We start from the raw sequence: 21,015 nt of genomic DNA, 5'->3' as shown, positions 1-21,015 counted from the left end.
AAAAGGAAACAATATACAACAAGTATTATAAAATACTTTGGAAAAAAATAATGTCTCAAGTCTCTAGATTAAAAAGAAACTTTTTAAACATGGATGTCAGTGTAAACATCTTGGTACCCCCTCCTTAAGAATGAGGTAGCCCATATAGCGGAAGGACGGGTTCAGTGATGTACCTGTGTATGGAGATGTTTGTAGAAAGTGTCATGTGAGTCGTCCAAACTTTCCAAAGTCCACCTTTCCTGCCACATGCTCGGCTGGACAGCGGAGAGCGTGACCTGGGACCACGGGACACAGCCGGAGGAGGGCCAGGCGCTGATCGCGGTGGACGGACGGGACATGGAGCGGAGACAGCCCGCCGACGGGATGGAGGATGTCCTGGTACCTGGGGCCAGGCCGCCAAAGGACAGGTGAGTAGAGGAGGAGTGAGATTGCTGGTACAAAATGAATGAAATTACCATGATCTTTATTCTTCGACAATCGTACATAAGTTTATGTCACCAGGTATTGAACAACAACAACAAATGTTTCATCCTATTCATTTTACCTACAAAATATCATCATCATCATCACATTCACAACATATCCTATAATAGATAACAGTAACAGTAACGTTACATGTATTTTAATCATCTCCAGGCTCGTTTAGCTTTGATTAGTGGCTGAAAAATGGAAGAAATTCTTGACAAATTGCGTGATTATGCAAGGATTATGTTTCCACAACGGTTCACATTGTTTAGACAAGGATTTTTTTAACCTACTTGGTCAAGTTGCACAATTTTCTTCTATATCTATCTGCCATCAAAGAAATTCTTAAGGTCAAGGCCATACCAACCGGATGGTGGATGACATCATTGTCAGGTGCCTAATGTGAGAGTGTGGAAGAAAACACAAGATGGGCATAAATACAAGATTAATAGAATGAAGTGATCACAAATGTTGTAAGGAGAAACTAACATACAGAACACGATCAAGACGTATGAATAATTTTTTTGCATTAACTTTTGTTCAGGAAGTGTACACATAGTGTTTGACTTTCAGTAGGTTGTTTTTGTTCTACATGAGTTGTGTACTCATTGATTGTTTCCACTGTTGGTTACAGGTACAATGCTGCATACAGATTTATTATTTGTTGTTTTCAGGTACAACGCTGTGTACATCATATTCTTCATGCTGGGACTGGGCATGCTGCTCCCTTGGAACATTTTTATCACTGCAAATATGGTGAGAATCTGTTATACTCCTGTGTTATTCTAGTCTTGAGACAAACATAGTCTAAACTTGCTAGTCAAAGGTGCAATTAAAAGCTGCAGTTTTTGTATCATCAAGACTCTTTTCTATTATGTACAAAACATGCCTCATTTCTTTGTCAAATTCATCAAAACGCTTTTTAATTATGTTTTATGTTACAGTATTTTAGGAATAGGTTTGCAAAATCCTCGTACGAAGACACCTTCGAGAACTACTTCTCGGTGGCGTCCATGGTGCCCAACGTGGTATTTCAGCTGCTCAACATATTTGTGGCTCACAAGTTAGTACCAATGGAAATTATATTGATAATTATATTAAAGTGTGTTGTTAGTCTAGAATCAAATCACCCGGATGGAGGCCTGGCGAACCTCCGTCTCGTATCAGCCATACAGTGATTTACACCATTCACCCAGACGGGAGAACTGGCGCATCCCCGTCTTGTATGAGTTACTATGACAGCCAATGAAAGGGTATGTCACCCCGTAAAAAGGGCAGTATAACCCCGTTGTTGGGAAAGCACGTCGACTGATGATGTTATTCTAGAATCTTTCTAGATGTTAGCATTACAATTTTTTTGGATTGTCTCAAGCTGTCCTTTAAAGCTATATTAAAAGAACTGCTATACCATCTGTGTGATTGGTAGTGTCAGCTATGATCAGCTCATGTGTGCTGTGAGTACTTATGGCAGAGATGACTCATACAGGTGTACAGTACAGTACAGAGGGATAATTGATATGCTGCTTCAAATAATTATAACATGTAAAACTCATCTGACCATCCAGTACTAGTCAAAATACAGGATTTTCAGCATGGAAGAGATGATTTCAAGATACTAAACTGACAGTCTATGGTACACATTCCTCCACATGTATGTTGACCTGTCCATCCTGTTCACTCCCTGCAGGGTGAGCCTGAATCTACGCATGGTGGTTCCCCTGATCACCATGCTGGTCTGTTTCATCGTCACGGCGATCATGGTCTGGGTCAGAGACATATGTAAGTACTGACAGCATCTAACCCTTGGCTTATAATTACTGCTTTAATAGAAGGTTTTTTTCTGTACCAAATGTGTGTATTGATCGAGTATAGACAACATGGAGGGAGCTAAGGTTCAGACTTAAGAGCAATGTTGCTAAAAGCTTCATATCCATTTTGTTTTATCCATCTGGACACAAAGTGTTTTCTTGCACAATTTCATAATCATAATCAAGTGACCCTTCAGGTAGGTTTACTTGATAGACAGAAGCAGATTACTAGTAACTCAGGACGTTACATGTTACACTGGGATGGTTACGACTGTAGAACCAGCAGGAAGACGTGTCACACTTTTGGATTGATTCTTGTTACCGATGTCCTATTTTAACGTCTATTGTATCACTAGGTGCTAGGATCCTCTTGATTCTAGTCCGTCCTGACAGTATCACATTTAGTATCACTTGGTTTTTAAGTCTCCTGTTTCCTTTTCAGCAACCATAGGCTTCTTCCTGGTCACAATCTTCACAGTTGTTGTCATCAACCGTGAGTAACTCCTTAATCCTTATGAGTAACTCCTTAATCCTTATGAGTAACTCCTTAATCCTTATCAAAACACCTCTCCAAACAATCTTTATCTTTTCCATAGATGTCATGTAGTTTGAAGCATCACAAAGTGGGACACCAATGCATCTGTCGGGGCTTAATGTTGTTTTCATTGAAATTGAATGAAAGTCTCACATTTGCATTTTGTCTTTTCAGTATCTTTATGGCCGATATAATCGCCCTTTGGCATAACACACCAGCTACCCAGCTGGTTTTACCATATTGAGCAACCTGTCAAATATAATGTTTGCGTATCAAACTGTTGTTTAAAGATATATCGAGTGAGGATGCCCCTACATTACTTGTACATGCCCCTACAACAAGTTCCACTCCACGATAGTTCTGGGCCATGTTTGTGGCCTACTTCAAATTTTTTAAGCAAGTCTCAGACATGTAATGATATGTTCAAATCAAACTTGGTTTAATGTTTCTCTGTCCCACAGTTGCCAGTGCCATCATGCAGGGTGGGTCGTTCGGTGTGGCGGGGAAGTTCCCGGGGAGGTACACCCAGGCCATCATGAGTGGCCAGGTGAGCTACAGACAACATTTGCCTTGAGCGCATGCAAAATATCGCTTACCCATCTTTTTGTCATTTTAAAGTTTTATTCAAAATAGCCATTAGGGTAGAAAATGCCTGACTACCTGGAGGTTTGCGCTATATTAACGACTTCAAGGAAACATGAGAAAAACATGATAATGTTTGATATGTGATGATTAGATATTCTAACATACTCCTCCTTCTTTCCTACCATCAGGCATTAGCGGGAGTGTTTTCAGCACTTGCTAGTATATTGTCACTGGCGGGTGAGTTCCTCTATTCCGTACCTTCTGTTTGATTTTCAATGGTCTTACAAACTGTAGCATTCAGTGCCACATCATGAGATAACACGAAAGTGACTCCTTAATTTAATAAAGGGAAGAAATGGTAGCTAAGCCAGATTTTGGAATTGAGGTTAAAGGCCATTAAAGTAGCTTATTCCATTGTCACGGTGGTCATTTTTTTTTTGTCAGGTAACTTAAGTAAGGATATATGAAAATACAGTAACATAAACATGGCATTATCAGTAGCCTGCTTTGGCTTCTGGACCAAGAGATTGGGAGTTCGAAACCCGGCTGTATCACTCACCCGACATGCACGCTACCGGAAAGAGTCACAGTCCTTAGTACGGGACATTACGCCGTGGTCCACTGTTTATTGTTCTTGTCAAGAAGAGCTAGGATAATTTGTCTGGTACAATGAACCAGTAAATACTGTACATAGTGTCTGTCTTCTCTGTCACAACCAGTAGAAGATTTCTAAGTTAACTTCTTCAGTGAGCTAAACTGGTTCGAGATTACTTTCACTTTTGTACACTTTCATGATTCCTTCTACTAGTGTTGACATGAAGCCCTTATTCTTCCTAACCTAGCCGGAGGTGACCCCACACACAGCGGGTTTGGGTACTTCCTGACCGCTGTGGCTGCCATTGTTGTAGCCATGGTCTCATACCTACTACTCAACAAGTTTGTGAGTATTGCCCTGGAATTGTACCAGCACCATTTTGCTTCTCAATAATTTTTAACCCAGATGACATTTTATGTTAGTTTTAAACCAGACACTTACTTTCAATGTCTCCATTCCCCAGGAATATGCGAGGTTTTATCTACAAAATACTCAAGGTAAGTCCTGTGATGCTTATCTATAAGAAATACGAAAGCTCTCCAACTGTGGAAATGTAGGGCAGTTGGAAAGGGGAGTATGTATGTCCAATATGTAGACTTACGTATATATGTGCATTATAAGTCACGCAGTAAATGCAACCATAAGCTTGCTAAAGGTTTTGTCTTTGTGCTGTAACCACTTTGACTTGACACGATCTCAATCTGCTCATCATCGGTTGTCTGTGGCGCAGGCATCTTGTTGCCAGCATGGTGAGTGATCTGTTTGGTTGTGAGCTCAATCTGCTACATTGTCGCAATGTTGTTGCACAGTGCACAAACTTTTAGAAATGGACTTTAGGATTGGAATTAGGACTGGTACTGAGTTTTTAAATTGTATATTATTGTGATCATTATGTATTATGTCTGTGCATTGTATTTGTATCCAGGGAGCCTGAAAAACAGGTCAAGAGACCTGAGTGTGTCCGCTGGCTAAATAAATAAATGAAATGAATGAAACTGCATGTTGCAACCAAAATGCCCTTCCCAAGAATGGACCGGGGTCTCCCAGATTGCAAGTAGTAATTGGAACAAGGAGCTCAACTTTGAGGCTGCTATCAGTTGAGCTATTATAAGCTATCCATCTAGTTTGACTCACTGAAGTTATATCTTTGTTTAGAGCTGCCGTCTCTAAGCAAGGATGCGTCCAGTCCAGGTGTAAATGGAGCGGTACCTGCCGCTGACGTCTCCGACCTGACGGGTAGCGGAGCGGAGAACATGGCAGTCATCAGCAGATCATCTTATCTCCAAATCTTCAGGAAGGCAAGTGTCATGAAGAACAACAGAACTCAATAATGAGAAGTAAACAGATAAGCAAATGCTAGTCCATTTGAAAACTCGTATCTAGCTGTACCTGTCCTATCATCATGTCCTCAACTTGACTTACCTCTCTCTATAGTTCGGTATCTTTATTTATCATAATTTTGAATAAATGAACGAATGAATAAATGAATGAATGAAATTTACTTGTCATAGAAATTCTAGCTGCTCCAATTTTAAAGCGACCGAATTCAAAGTGACCTGAGTTTGACGTTAACAGACGAGTGTTCGAATGTTAGAAACAGATGCGTTTTACCCTGCAGATCTTGACTTACCTCCCTCAATATTTTGGTATCCTTAGGTAGGTTATAATTCTTGTAGTTGTGGAAATGTTACAATGTTGGACGGATGCCCACTTACAGGTACCTGTACCTACAAATGTATGATTAGCTACTACAGAATTGAATGTTAGAGGTTAACATATGTGTTTCCCCCCCTGCAGATCTGGATGCCCGCTGTGTCTGTCATGTTCACCTTCCTGGTACTGTAGAAATGTTACAGTGTTGTACGGCTGCCTACTACCACAGTACCTGTAGTGAGCTGTTCAATGTTAGAGGTTAACAGAGTGTTTCCCCATGTAGATCTGGATGCCCGCTGTGTCCGTCATGTTCACCTTCCTGGTCACGCTGTCCGTCTTTCCGTCCGTGTCCTCCCTCATCGAGTCGGTCAGCAAAAGTGACGGCAGCAGATGGACAGGTGGGACCCTTATATAGATGTTGCATGATTGATTGTGTGAGAAAACACAACAATACTGGTAATGAAACATTGATTGCCATTACAATGGTGGCCTCTGAGTTGAACATAAGAAAAGTCATACCTAGGAAAGCCGACAACTTTAGCATAGAGTTTCTTCCTGACCACTTGTAGTTCAGAATGGTGTGTAATACTAAATACCTTTCACATGATATATAGACATTACAAGTTGATGTAACAGTTGGGTTTGCGCGCTGGTGGTCCAGGTTCGATTCCTATGAGCTAGGAGACTGTGCTACTCGCGCCGTGTGTTTCACTGAAGATGGGTTTGCTTGACAGTCTGCTAAGGGTTTTGAATATTTCACAGAATATATATATAGTATATATATATGAACAGTTAGTTATTTATTCACTAAAAGACTGGTAAGGATTGAGAAGCAAAGATGTAAGAATACTAAGATCCATGTGGATCGGCTGTTTTGTTTTTTTGTTCCTTTCAGGAGAGTTTTTCATCCCCGTGACGTGTTTCCTGTTCTTTAACCTGTCTGATCTGGCTGGGAGGATCATCGCAGGAGCTGTGCAGTTTGTGAGTCTCCTCTGTAATCTCTTTTTTGTGTGCAAATAGCATGTAAGCCCTTCTACCCTGGAGATTCAGTCAGTTGGAGTCAGTCTGAGTTTTAGTCAGTCGTATTGACTCATGTCACTTGCACATTGCTGCTCATCCTTCAAGTTACTGTGAATGTTGTAAACCATGCTTCACTGTTCATTGTACGAGCACTTGTTATTGCTAAATCTTTCGTGCTAGGCACCACAGGACCTTCTTTGTGAGTTCTGACTTCTGCCAAGATTCAAACAAGTGTCAAAAGTATTCCTTCCCCTCTTCAGCCAAAAGAGAAGAGTGTCTTGCTGCCGATACTGGTTCTGCTGAGTTCATGCCTCTGTTAATCCTGTGGTGTTAGGACTGACATGCTCACATACTAGATTCTGTACAAGTCTCAACAGTGTTCCTCTCTCCCTCCCCAGCCCAAAGAGAAGAGCGTCCTGCTGCCGATCCTGGTTCTCCTGAGAACAGGGTTCATGCCTTTGTTCATGTTTTGCAACGCCCAGCCGGAGGAGTTCACCCGGCACCTGCCTGTCGTGTTTGACAGCGATGCGTACCCCATCGTGTTCATGGTGCTGATGGGAGTGTCCAACGGCTACCTGGGCAGCCTCTGTATGATGTACGGACCGAGGTGAGGCTGAGAAGCATGTACACAGAACGTACTAGCGTGTTTAAGGTGGTGTTTAACAGCGACGTGTACCCCGTCATGTTCATGGTACTCATGGGAGTGTCTAACGGCTACCTGGGTAGCCTCTGTGTGATGTACGGACCAAGGTAAGGCTTAGAAGCACGTACACAGAACGTACTAGCGTGTTTAAGGTGGTGTTTAACAGCGACGCGTACCCCGTCATGTTCATGGTGCTCATGGGAGTGTCTAACGGCTACCTGGGTAGCCTCTGTGTGATGTACGGACCAAGGTGAGGCTTAGAAACACGTACACAGAACGTACTAGCGTGTTTAAGGTGGTGTTTAACAGCGACGTGTACCCCGTCATGTTCATGGTACTCATGGGAGTGTCTAACGGCTACCTGGGTAGCCTCTGTATGATGTACGGACCAAGGTGAGGCTTAGAAGCACGTACACAGAACGTACTAGCGTGTTTAAGGTCGTGTTTAATAGAGAAGCATAACCCATCGTGTTCATGGTGCTAGCTGATTGGAGTGTCTAACATCTACCTCGGCAGCCTCTGTATGATGTACGGACCAAGGTGAGGCTGAGATGTGGTCGCAAGGTTCTTGTGTGTACCAGAAAGGATCATCACTGACTAGACTGATCCTTAATGTCAGCATGCGTAGATCTGTGGTTAGGTTAGAGACCCTGTCTCTGGGCCAAGAGGTCACGAGTTTGAATCCCGGCTGTCTCGTTCACCTGGCAACCATGCTGCTTGAAAGGGTCGCAGTCCTTAAGACGTGACATTAAGCCACGGTCCACTCCTCATTGTACTCGTTGAAAAGAGTTAGGGGAATACTGTACATTATAAGCATCTGTCACGACCAGTGGAAGAGTAGCTCAACTGTTTCATGAGCTAAATTGGTTCGTGATCACTTTCACTGAGGTGGTCTTGTAGGTAGGGATGTTCAGACGTAGAATCTTGAGGTTCTGTGATCCCCAGCAGCCTCAATGTTGTACATTTGGGAAAGGCACCACTCGAATCAGGCTAAAAGGAGTACAGTTAGGGACATCCTCTTGGATGGAATGTAAAGCCAGGACCCTGTTTTCCAGGAGAGTCATTCCTCTAGCACGTTAAAGAACCCACCACACTTATGTAAAAGAGTTGGGCTTCATCCTGGTGTGATTGTGTTGAACCTTACAGTCCGGTCTTAAGCAGCCTGTACCTCCTGCAAAAAATTGGTGTGATATGTCTAAAGGCAGTTTACCAGTTATGTAAACTAAGCAGTAAGCTAAGCAGGTTATGCGAAACAAACAGTCTCTCTCCCCCCTGCAGGTTAGTAGCAGCAGAAGACGCGGAGACGGCAGGGATCACCATGTCAGCCTTCCTGACCCTGGGGCTGGGACTCGGGGCAGCCTTCTCATTCGCTCTGACCGCAAGCATCTGACCACTGACAGGAAGCACGGGCCACGGTGTGTGTAGTCAAAACTACCAACACCACTCAGGGGACTGATAAAATCTGGGCTATGTAGACAGGATTCTTAATGCTTGTGTCAATGGGAAAATTATCTATGGGATCAACAAAAAAGATCAAGAGTTTAGGTCCCAAGGATGGGAAGATTTACCCATCATGGTCATTGTATTTTGTTAAATAGTTGGGAATGTAATGGCACATTGGATGTGCATACCCTATGGCAATGGTGCGTCTGTCATAAATGTAAGCTCAACTGACCACAAAGTTTAACAATTCCATTTACATTGTTATTATGTCATTTTGGGTGGTTTGCGTGGACTGAGTCCTTTCTTAATCCCCCCAAGAAATTTTCTATCAATTTGTATGGAAAGGTTGCTGGTACCTCTGCTAGTTATTCAAGGAAGCCATGTCTTCTTGCATAGTTATGGTTTGATCATGTTTTAGTGTGAAATGGGGCCCAAAATTTGCTATTTCAACAAATGTATATTACACAGTGGATGAATATATTTCTGAGAAATTCTTTCTGTGTTCCATGTTTAGAATTTACTCCATGGTACCTTACATTAACACTGATGTATAAAGCACACAGATATTATAATAATTCTACATTTCTTTAATAAAATCTGGTTGTGGGAACCATATGGATGAAGTCAGTACATTGTAGTGAAGGCTCACTCACTATCCGGTTGTAAAAATATATGGACTAGTATAGTATGTGTCTATATGGCCCCAATTCCACTCGACAGCAATCGTGCTGCTACCTGAATTGGATTTGCACTACGTCTAAGATGACAGGAAGAGTAGTTAAGTGTCATGTACTTTCACTAATGGAGATCTTTCAAATAAACAACACTTGACTTCATAATAATTGCAAATCATGCAAAATGTAAATATGACTAAAAAGACAACAAAGCGTAAAAAAAGATTTGGCTTTTATCTATGAAATTTGTTAGCCTCCTTTGCAGACTTCCTATAACGGCGGCGTACATGTATATATATTGGGAGGGGGGGCAAGGTTCTCTAATGCAAGCAAGGGTGTTGTGTAGCCAAGGGAGTTGTGTAGCCGAGGGACGACCACCGTTTATATATGGATATAAACGGCTACACAACCCCCTTGGCTACACAACTCCCTTACCGGCATTAGAGAACCTTACCTCCCCCCCCCCCCCCCCCAATATATATACGCCGCTGTTAAAGGAAGTCTGCGAAGGAGGCTAGAAATTTGTTGAGTGCTCTGTCAAATTCTAAGTCGCAGCGTGGTCGGTGGAATGGGGGTGGAATGGGGGTGTAAGCTATACAGGTTCTTTCACAGGATACAAAGGAAATTCCTACATGCCACTTGAGTACCTACTAACTTTACTACTTACAATTCCACAAACACATTTCACATAGCTGAGAGTGTGTCAAAAATAATCTCTGGTTGAAATTCTCACATCAAGTATTTTTGTTCTTACCAAGAAACGTTACAGATATTACCTGTACACATGGGAAAAGACATAGCAAAGAGAATACCGTAGCACATTTTCATGGCAGCCATCTTCACAGGCAGGGCCATGCATTACATGCTCCACCCCTGAAGCTTTGCCAAAAACAACAGGTTGAAGACCAGAACCTATCTATGATTTCTGCATACCTAAGTTTGTATTTACATTTTTCACAAGAAAAGCACCACATACAGTCTTGAGACATAGACATACTTTTTCGCAGATTTCAGACCGCCTACGCTGTATGAAATGGAAAAGTCAACTGTGCTCCACTGGATGGCGTTGTTTCGAAAAGAAAAACAAACGTAGTGGCACTCAAAAAAGGTGCCATGTATGTTACAGCTGTGTTGTAAAATATCAGTTTGTACAGCATACTACTTTCTTTAACCCACTAGCTTTAGTTCCATGACCTTGTTGGAAGCCCTCAAAAGGATGGTTTCATAGCTGTTTTGCAGCAAAAAAGAACATATAGGTTTGCAGCAAGTAAGTGAAAATAATTGCAGCAAAAACACAACACTGCAGCTTAGAGAGTCAATTTCCAACAGCCTGTAGCTTCAAATGTTTCATTCACACGTACACCTTACGTAGACAACATGTCATGAAACCTTTGGCATACAAAAGGCTGAAATCATTCATTCATTCAGAGGGAGCATAGTTTCTTAGAACAGAAAATATTTTCCAGTATAAATACACAAGTTTATACGTGTCAGTCATTATTCGTCTGTAAGTTTGTACACATGTTAATACGTAAATAAAAAGTAACTTTACACTGTTTTTTATACATGATGGAATCACAAGTATATTAATATTGTGGTTCATTACAGACAAACACTGGGACACCACAATTCATTTTTTTGTTCTCTGATATTTTCAGCAGAAATCCAGTACGAGGTTGGTACAAAACTTGAAGACTGAGAGAAAAACTTACATCTGAATTCTGTATTCACTCCCTTAAAAATTGTGTACCAAGGTACAGACTTGCCTTTCTGACTTGTGTTCTTGGTTGTTTTATTCTTTTAAATGTGAGAACCAAGAAATTGAATTGTGTGGCCTTGAGTAAGAAAGTTAAGTAATCTTGAGTAAGGCACGATCATTTCCTTTTGGCCTGTGGTTGTGTCTGTTGCTGTGCAGGCTTCTGGAGCATCCTGTGTTGGAGGGTGTGTGATGATGATGACGGGTTCTTCTCCAAGATGTTCAGGAACTTTCCTCTGGTCATTTCGCGTGCTGGAAGAGAAATCAAAGTACGGTTCATCAATCAGGGATAATAAGTTCTTGCACAGGACATGGGATAAGTGGATGCAAATCACACAGGCTGAAGCCCCTCTCACACATAGCCAACATCCTGTCCTTCTCCAGACCATGGTTGGGAATTAGTAGTGAAAAAGTTCATCCGTGGTTGGGAGTTGGTCGGCAAAGTTGCACACTAGACTTAAAAAGTCATCTGTGCCAGCCGACAAAGAATTTTGACAACTCGGGAAAGTCATATTCTGCTTTGATGCAGACAGAGATGTGGACTGGAACTAGAATAGGATACATTCCAAGCTCCTGACTACTGTGGTTGTGGAGTGGTCGGGAGCAAAGTCATGGAAGGCCCTGACTGCGAGACAGTGACGGAGACTGGTGCCTCTAAACTGTCGGGACAACTCACCCTCATCCAGGCCCAGCTGGTAGGCCAGGTTCTGCAGCCCTCGCACCTTCTCCATCAGGTTAGCTGTCGTCAAGCTGCCAAACTCTGCAACAACCAATCAATCAATCAATCAATCAATCAATCAATCAATCAATCAGGCTGAATTATGCCTGATTGTACAAACAGAGCACCACTGCATTAAAACAATGTTAAATTCTTAATCACACATGAGGATTGAAATAGACAACATTAAGGGAAAGGGGCAAGTCACAAACTGTCAAACTCTACAACAGTAAGGACAAAGAAATCACAAACTGTGACAGGGTGTAGAAGGTAATTGGAGAATTCTCATCTATGCCAGCAAAGATCGTTGGCCCCATGTTTGAGGAAAGCCACATCTCGAGCATTCTAACCTTCTCCCTGCTGAAGTGGTCTATGGCTATGGTGTTAGGCAGCAAGGAGAAGGCTAAAGAACCAACCTTAATGGCTAAGAGTAGGGTACACCTGGCATCAAAGGGCTCAAACAAATGAACATGTTCCTTGCACAGGATAACACAAATTTTTATAAATATAAAAAGAGTTTATATCCCCCTTCATCACAGTTCATGACTGGAGTAGATTCTCTGTTGGCTAGATAACTGCAGGTCAGAGGTAGCTACAAATGAAGTAAACTATTTTGTGTGTTCTGTGTGCTCCTAGCTTGAACATGATCAGGCATGGGATCAGCCTGACGTGTGTCACAGTACAGGAGCAGGGTTTGTTCTCCCTGGCTAATACAACATCCCCCGCATGGTAGGATAGCAGGGCAAGTCGGAAAACCAGGGGTTGGTAGGATTGTGGTCAGTGATGTGTTGTGTTGCGTTAACCACAGGGTTCCAAATACTTTATCCACCTCTGACCTGAGGAAGGTGATAGACGGTCACCAAAACTTTGGTACTTTAACTCTCTGGTTGAGTCAAAGAACTTAAATTGTTATCCAGCGATTTACAAAGCCGATGAAACTACTCACAGATGCACCTTGCGCAGATTGTACTTAACGTCTTTCATGTACAGAGATGTGGTATTCTATGCCATGGCTTCCTTGCTGGGTTAAGCATGACAGGAAATGTTGTCAGTAAACCCTGTCACATGTAGCCTGACAGGAAATGTTTGTTTGTTTGTTTGTTTGTTTGTTGTCCTTACCCTGAAGCATGTCGATGTCGTCCTTCTCCAGCTCCTGGACCCACTTGGGCGTGGCCGAGGCACTTCCTGCGAGGGGCTGGATAAAGGACACAGACACATGAACCACTCACATTAACCTATCCTGAGATTTTCACTATCTTCATTTTTTTCTTTTTCTTCGGTTTTTGACAGACAAGGACGACGTGGCACTGCACTCAAGTTTTTATAACTTTTATCAACAGTGCCACGTATAGGTGACAACATAACTATTTTTTTATACACCTGGGCGAAGTGAGGAAAGTCGTGCAAAGTGCCTTTCCCAAGGGCACAACATCGGCGCCGTCAGGGGGATTCGAACTCGGGACATCTTGGTTCCGAGTCGAACACCCTGCCGTTACGCCACACGACCCCACTAAGCGTCACTGATTCCAACAAAGACCTTCAAATAGATGATTTAAAAAAATGTAACAGTTACAAACACTCGTTTCTAGAACTATGAGTGCTAAAGCCAGCATCACTCAGCAGGAAAATCTGCTCGCCAGACGAATCTGTGAGCTCTAAAGGACATTTGCAGCAGCACTACGGCCGATTGCTGGTCAGAACCCAATTTTTATCCAACAGAATATGGGGAAAGAACTGATCACTTTTAGCCTGGTCAGCTTACGGTCGTGGATGTAAACTAACCAGGAAGGTGCCCAGGCTAGGTAACTTGAACAACATGATAACATTACTGGAGAGAGGGATACTTGCCTTGCCTGGTAAGTTTATACTTACAGATTTGTAAGCAAACTCCGAGACACCGGGTACTGGAACAGAAGGGGAAAGGTGTTAGGTTGAAACGACAAGAAAGTTGGTAATGGCATTGTACATGTGTGTGTGTATGAGATAAAATATAATGTGGCTTGTGCCTCAGATGAAAAGCATCCAAGATCAGGACAACACTAAGGTCTTTTCCTTACAAAAAGGCTAGCAAATCAGGGTTCAAAAAGGGAAAGTTGGGGGAGACCAGAGACAGCCTGGGTGCCATCCTATTACATGTTCTACCAGGGCTCCTTCACTCGCTACCCTAAAAAAATCGGGCAGTGAGTGTAGGAGCCCCGGTAGTACTAATACTGTAATAGGATGGCACCCAGGCTAAGGGAGACAAAGTATTCTCATAAAACAACCACTCCCATGTAACTTACTTTGTTTGGTTGGATTTGTATTGGTTATAAGGTTAGGCAGTAGGGAAAACTTCCTGATTTTTGTCCTGCACTGTACGATCCACACTAGTACTCACTCTGCTCAGGCCAGAGTTCGGGGGAGGCCCTGTCCAGCCGCTCCAGGCTCAGAAGTGAGTCCACGTCCCCGGACTGGTTCAGCTCCGCGTGGGTGTCTGAGTCCGACGCAGAGTTTGCGGCGGCGGCGCTCTCCACTATCTCCATCATGTCTGGAAAAAGGAGCAAAACTTGAACAAGTAGGCTCTTTCTGATCTGTTTTGCATGCTGTATTTTCATTGTGTTTTTTGCATCTCCATTAGTGATGCACATATATCTTTGTTCAATTTGTAACAGTTGGGATCAACCTCCACTAACTGACCAGTCTAACCGGTCCGGACCTTTTAGTTTTAGCCTAGTGGTTAGCACGTTGGATTCCCAAGCCGTGCGGATCGGCGCGGGTTCGAATCCTGGGAGCGGTATACTCGCCCCTTTGGGTTTTTACTAAGTTACTGTTCAGAAAAAGAAATGTTGCCATCTTGGACGGTATACTCGCCCCTTTGGGTTTTTACTAAGTTACTGTTGAGAAAAGAAATTTTGCCATCTCGGATCAGCGTCCATTTGACAGTAGAGATAAAACCAATGGTTTGATATCCAGACCTAACGACTAAAATGACTAAACGTTACTTGGAGAAAATACTATTTTTCCGGGCATCACAACACAACAAGGATTGATTATTCGATCTCATAGTCTCTAACAGACTCCATAGGTTGCTTGAGAAAAATTAGCAGGAATATGAATGCCAAATCAAATAGGATAAATAATTTGCCAGACGGGTTAGCCAGCCATAGAGTTACCAGTTGCTGTCCAAGCCCTCTGAAAAATATTCCCCATATTGGTCCAATTCTAAAATTTGTTCAGTTCGCCAAGAGTCTGATCTGGAAGGTACTACAATCTCATAGCTGGACACAGCACGTAAAAATAATCTTGTGCACAATATTTGAGGACAAGACAGTTACTCAAATGTTGTTAAGAATGCAGTTCAATCAAATACATGTAGAGTTTTGTAGACTATAAACTAAAATTGTCCGTCGAATGGGCCCCAGTTCAGGTAAGGGACACAAAGCGGCAGAAACATCTACAATTGACTCCAGCCGTGGTCAGCTCTAGACTAGACAGAGGTCAAAAATAAATGCGGACCAGTAAAACTCTACTGTGGTGTTCTAACGTCCGGCTCTAAAACTAAATACGGCGGGAAATACTGGACAAACGGACCGTCAGACCCGTCTACCCTGTACACCCTACCGTGCCCGTGAGAGATCGCCCCGCTAGAAGGGATCCTGGTTAGTTTAGACGGGAAACTTTCAACAAGACGCAAACACAAAATTGGAAATACCCGCACTTGCCGACGCCATCTTGGTGAGGTCACGTGACGGAAGGGGCAGGGTCCTATTTTCGGACGCTGAGAGTCTCCCAGCTCCGGACAGGTGAATAATGTCTTAAAGAAGCACACCTGGGGGACTTCAGCACGGGTCTCAGGTGTGTGCACGCGCCCGGAGTCTTAAACCGGGAGGAGAAGTCGCGTATGGCGGCAAAATCAAAATTGTAATAGATGCCAGCAAGGCAGTTCACTGTTCCGCGGCCCCGGAACGAGGATACGGGCACATCGTGCTCATCCCTTTGCAGAGTCTAAGGATGGATTCACGGTCTCAAGGCATTGAGATCGAGATGATAAAGAAAAAAATCACAAAACTAGATCAAATTTATTAGCTGTCAGCACACGAACAAAACAAGCCCAAAGAGCACAACCACTCGGAGAAGATAAAATCGTTTTTATCAACATCAACATCAAACAACATTTCTTCTATACCGGCTATACAGATACAGATACAGATACAGAATTGATTGGGATTATTAAACCGAGGTCGAGCTTTTCCGACTTTCAGAGCATTAATGTTGCAGTGATATTTCATTAATTAGAATTCCAAAAACCACTCAAATGGGAGAGATCCCTTGCACTCAATAACTTTTCAAGTTGCCATACGTACAGATTGACACTCGAAAATGTTTTCTGCTAATCCAAATGTATATCGTGTTATATATTATTGTTGCTTTATTTGTATTACAAATGGATTTCATTTTACCATTGTAATATTGTCATTTCGCTTGAAATATCGCTAATGGCGACCTAGATAAAATTCAAAAAGAAAAACTGGAACCAACATGAAATTCATCTATCATTCAACATTATTTATTCATTGGTTTATTTCAAATTCATATTGAAGTCACACCAGACTGGAAATCTCCACCAATGATAAAAAAAATTATGATTATTCCTCTCATCAGACAAACCAAGGACATTATATAATGTCATTGGATGAACTCATTAAAGGTTGTCAGAAAAATGGGGGGATCAGACCTGTGTGATTAAAAGTATTTTGCACAGTTTAAAACGACATATTTTATCTATTTATCATGATGTCAAGCCTATAAAACTTGCAAACTGACTTTTTTGCATGGCAACCTTGGCCAGAACTTTCACCTCATCGCGGACGGTAGTCATGTTCCGGGGCCTGTGAGCTCCCTGATTGGCTGCTGCAGGGGTGAAGCTGAGGTCATCTACCCTGGGAAGTTGCTGAGCTGGGATCATTCTGCTGCGTCTGACGTCTTAAACGACGTCTTAAAGATGGCTTCGCTCGTCAGAACAACCCTACTGCCTCTGAGGGTGAGTTAAAGGACTTCTCAGTGTTCTACGGATGGGTTTAGGTGAACTACAGGCTTGTCAGAAACGCTGTGCTTTTGAAAAGCATGGTGTGTGCGTAGGCATGGGGAGGGGGGCGTGCATGGAAGGGTCGAAATTGCCCCTGCTTTACTCGTAGTTGTGACAAGTCTCTAACACCATCAGACTCGTCATGGCTATTCCTGAACTATGCAGGACGATGCAGAGTAGGTTGTTTTTTTGTTGTTAACGTGAAAACGATGTCAAAGGAAGCGTGTAGCTATCTGTTATCTGTCCTGATGTCGGGACATCGGGGGGCCTTGGCCTCGTTCTGTGCGCTGATTGGTCGAACAGATCCACCCCATGGTTGTTGTCTTGCCTCATTGCGCAATTCTCGGATTATCCTTACGAAATCGTTTGAAGATCAGTTCTATTCGGTCCAAAATTTCTGTACAAATTTGAATTTGATTCTCCAGTCCAACAACGTATTGCATATCCTGACCTGTCATATATATAGCGTTACTGGATCTTAAAGTTTAACCACTTTCTTGCTGCCTAACTCTGTAACCAATGGGGAATTGGGTGCCAAACGTTAAATAGCCCCCTTGGATAATGGGGAATCAAACTCTGCGCATCCAGATGTCAACCATCAAATCAATGAACTTTATACAAACTGGATTTTGTTCTTTGATTCTCCTGTGCTAACTTATTTTACATGTCCTGTCTTATTATTTGTTTGGTCTTTGATGATACTGTGCCCCCTGATACACTGGGGAATTAAAACACACCCAGATGGCATTCATTACCTTTGAAATGGCCGAGCGGAAACTCTAGCCCTTACATTTCGAATTTTACCTCCTTCGTGAGTTAAATGTTGTGGTCTAAGGTAAAGACACAAATAGTATTTGAAGAATTGTATTGATGAAAACGTTATATGGCGGAAGCAAATGTTTCGCCTTTTGGAATATTCACGGTCTAGGTTCCAAACTAGAGGATATAGAATTTTTAGATGAAGTTCGTAAATTTGACTTCTTTTCGCTACTTGAAACCTGGAGTACTCAAAATACTCAAATCAACATCACTGATTACAGCTATTTCCATTTGTATAGAACAAAAAGTAAACGGGCAAAACGCTCCTCAGGGGGAATATTATTTTTCTACAAAAACGAGTACAAAAATTATGTAAAGAAAATACCTTCAAAATCATCGGATGTCCTCTGGGTACAAATTGATCGCAGCTTGTTTGGACTCCAGAAGGACTTATTCCTATGTTCCGTTTATATAAGCCCAAATAATTCAACTATTCATAAGAATGCCGATAATCACGTGTTAGATATATTAGAGGAAGAAATTAGCAGGTACGGCACAGAGGGATTTATTCTTCTTGGGGGAGACCTTAATTCGCGCCTCGGCAATCTTCCTGATTATGTAGATAATAGTAACAACGACGGTTTCCCCGATACCTCCTCAAACCACGTTAGCGATAGACAACGCTTGGACATATCACCTCCCAACAAATTTGGCCGACTTCTATCTGATCTGTGCATTCAATCAGATCTTAGAATCCTAAATGGCAGGGTAGCGGGCGATTTGCAAGGCAACTTTACCTGTCACCAGCCTAACGGTAGCAGTACGGTCGATTACATAATCTCCAGCAAATCCTTTCTTCAAAACATCTTATTATTTCGAGTTCATCCTTTATCTGTTTTTTCCGACCACTGTATGTTATCAGTATACATACATTCCAATTCTGCACATCAAAATCACTTCGAAAAAAAGAAAAGATCTAAAACTAAATCTTCCCCCAAACGCTTTCACTGGAATGATAAATCCACACAAAAATTCATTCAGACCCTTTCACAATCTCAATTTAACACCAGATTGAACTCCCTCTCATCCCAAAACACCAACGATATAACCTCGAAGGAGGAAATAGAAAAAATCGCATCGGACTTTAGTTCAATCTTGAGGGACGCGGGTTTCAAATCATTATCAATTAGGAGAACTAATTACAAAAAACATACCCAGCGTAAGCAAACAAAACAATGGTTTGATAAAACCTGTGTGGAACTAAAACGGGAGGTGAAGAACTTATCATCATTACTAGTAAAACAACCGTCCAATCCTGTCATAAGGGGAAGTTACTTTAGAAGAAAGAAAGAATATAAAAAACTTATAAAAAAGAAGAAAAGGGAATTTCATAATCTTATCATGACCCAATTAGCCTCCCTTAAGGACAGAAATCCAGGTGCTTTTTGGAATATTATGAACAAACTAAAACAAAAAAAAGCACAAGATAATCATCAAATCACAGAAGAAGAATGGTTTAAACACTTCAGTAACCTAGAAAAACTTCCCAACAATGATATAAACGACTGTCCCACTTCTACAATCGACCAACTAGATGTATCGTCATTCCCTACAAACCCATCTGTTTTAGACTCACCAATAACACCAAAAGAATTAAACTCTGCCATCTCAAACCTCAGTAACAATAAATCGAGCGGAAACGATATGATTTTAAATGAAATGTTAAAATCAGGTAAACTGTTGCTTCAAACACCACTTCTTCAATTATTCAATAAATGTCTCCATAGCGGGTATTTCCCCCAGGAGTGGTCCCTCAGCCACATTGTTCCTATTCACAAGTCCGGAGATCCCTCTCTCCCAGATAATTACCGCGGCATTTCAATAATGAGCTGTTTGGGTAAATTGTTCTCGTCAATTCTAAACACTCGCTTAGTTAATTTTGCAGAAGTCAATAGTCTTTTCAAACCTCACCAAGCAGGGTTTAGGAAAAATTTTAGAACAGCAGATAACCTCTTCGTATTAAGTACCTTAGTTAGCAAGTATATTAGTAAAAACTCTAGGCTCTTCGTATGTTTTGTAGATTTCAGTAAAGCTTTCGACTCGGTCTGGAGAAACGGTCTTCTTTTCAAATTAAACAAGTTAGGTATAGGGGGTAATTTCCTACAAACAATCAATGATATGTATTCAAAAACTACTAATCAAGTCAAATACAGCCAAGGTCTAACAGAGCCATTTGTTACAAGTCGTGGTGTCCGACAGGGCTGTAATTTAAGTCCGACATTGTTTAACTTATTTCTAAGTGATATTACCTCAGTATTTGACATTGATGCCTGTAATCCCCCTTCCATGTACAGTAAGCGAGTTCCTTGTCTTCTATATGCAGACGACTTAGTGATTTTTTCTGAGTCCAAGCAAGGACTACAGTCTTCCTTAGATAGACTAGAAAGCTACTGTCATACCTGGAAACTCAATGTGAACCTTAAGAAAACAAAAATTATTGTTTTCTCTAAGGGGGGCCGTCTACCGAAAGAGCTGTATTTTATATATAAGAATAATCCGGTTGAAATAGTGACATCTTATTGTTATCTAGGCATTGTTGTCAACTCCGCGGGCACTTTCAAGGCGAACAACAAACATCTTTACAGCAAGGGACTAAAAGCCTTATTTAACATGAACCAATCACTGGACAAAGCCGACGCACCTTTGTCTGTTAGAAACAAGCTTTTTGACAGTTGTGTTAAACCCGTAATTCTTTATGGGTCGGAGATCTGGGGTTCAGTTAAAAGCTCCAAATCCTGCCCTATCGAATCCATTCACCTAAAATTCTGTAAACAAGCCCTGCACATACCGAGATCGGCATGCGGCCTCGCTGCAAGGGCAGAACTAGGTAGGTTTCCCATTCAAGTGGAGGCCTCCCTAAACGCCATCAAACATCTTTTAAGACTTCGTCTGAAAGTGCCTGCCGACAGTTTTCAGTTAGATGCTCTCGCTTGTCAGATAGACTTAGACAAAACTGGAGCCAAATGTTGGGCGTCAGGAGTTCGGAAGTCCCTAGAGGAGTGTGGTTTCGGCTACATCTGGCATTGCTCTTTATCCCCAAACACAGATACGTCCCAAATCATTAATTCCATCAATCAACGCTTAAAAGATATTCACTTTCAAACTTTCCTAAAAGAAATACACAATGATAACAAAGGTGGATCAGCTCGAAACAAACTGAGATCCTACAGATTGTTCAAGTCCACATATAACGAAGAAAAGTATCTAAGCCTCGAAAATATACGGCATAGGACCGC

At 42.0% G+C, this 21,015-nt stretch overlaps 2 protein-coding genes across 4 annotated transcripts; one reads left to right on the top strand and one right to left on the bottom strand.

Moving 5' to 3' along the window:
• Positions 1 to 162: 162 nt before the first annotated feature.
• Positions 163 to 9,377, top strand: LOC136434056 (equilibrative nucleoside transporter 1-like). Its single transcript, XM_066426736.1, has 14 exons — positions 163 to 407; positions 1,140 to 1,221; positions 1,410 to 1,528; positions 2,153 to 2,244; positions 2,716 to 2,766; positions 3,270 to 3,355; positions 3,582 to 3,630; positions 4,236 to 4,333; positions 4,452 to 4,485; positions 5,144 to 5,286; positions 5,925 to 6,039; positions 6,537 to 6,622; positions 7,060 to 7,268; positions 8,583 to 9,377. The coding sequence occupies exons 1-14, from the start codon at positions 247 to 249 to the stop codon at positions 8,692 to 8,694; spliced, it is 1,437 nt and encodes a 478-aa protein (XP_066282833.1). The 5' UTR covers positions 163 to 246; the 3' UTR covers positions 8,695 to 9,377.
• Positions 9,314 to 15,837, bottom strand: LOC136434057 (protein lin-52 homolog). 3 transcript variants are annotated; one of them, XM_066426739.1, is made up of 6 exons: positions 15,587 to 15,837; positions 14,273 to 14,422; positions 13,768 to 13,799; positions 13,015 to 13,090; positions 11,854 to 11,937; positions 9,314 to 11,429 (listed from the first exon to the last, which is right to left on the bottom strand). In XM_066426739.1, the coding sequence occupies exons 1-6, from the start codon at positions 15,603 to 15,605 to the stop codon at positions 11,296 to 11,298; spliced, it is 495 nt and encodes a 164-aa protein (XP_066282836.1). In that variant the 5' UTR covers positions 15,606 to 15,837; the 3' UTR covers positions 9,314 to 11,295. The 3 variants fall into 3 exon arrangements, with proteins under 3 accessions (XP_066282836.1, XP_066282834.1, XP_066282835.1); XM_066426737.1 differs by having other exon boundaries at positions 13,744 to 13,799; positions 15,587 to 15,835; XM_066426738.1 differs by having other exon boundaries at positions 13,744 to 13,799; positions 15,593 to 15,835.
• Positions 15,838 to 21,015: the final 5,178 nt, after the last annotated feature.

The sequence above is a fragment of the Branchiostoma lanceolatum genome, chromosome 4 (assembly GCF_035083965.1).
Source record: "Branchiostoma lanceolatum isolate klBraLanc5 chromosome 4, klBraLanc5.hap2, whole genome shotgun sequence".
Lineage (NCBI taxonomy): Eukaryota > Metazoa > Chordata > Leptocardii > Amphioxiformes > Branchiostomatidae > Branchiostoma > Branchiostoma lanceolatum.
The sequence above is the reverse complement of the archived record's forward strand: the minus strand, read 5'-3'. Positions and strand labels throughout refer to the sequence as shown.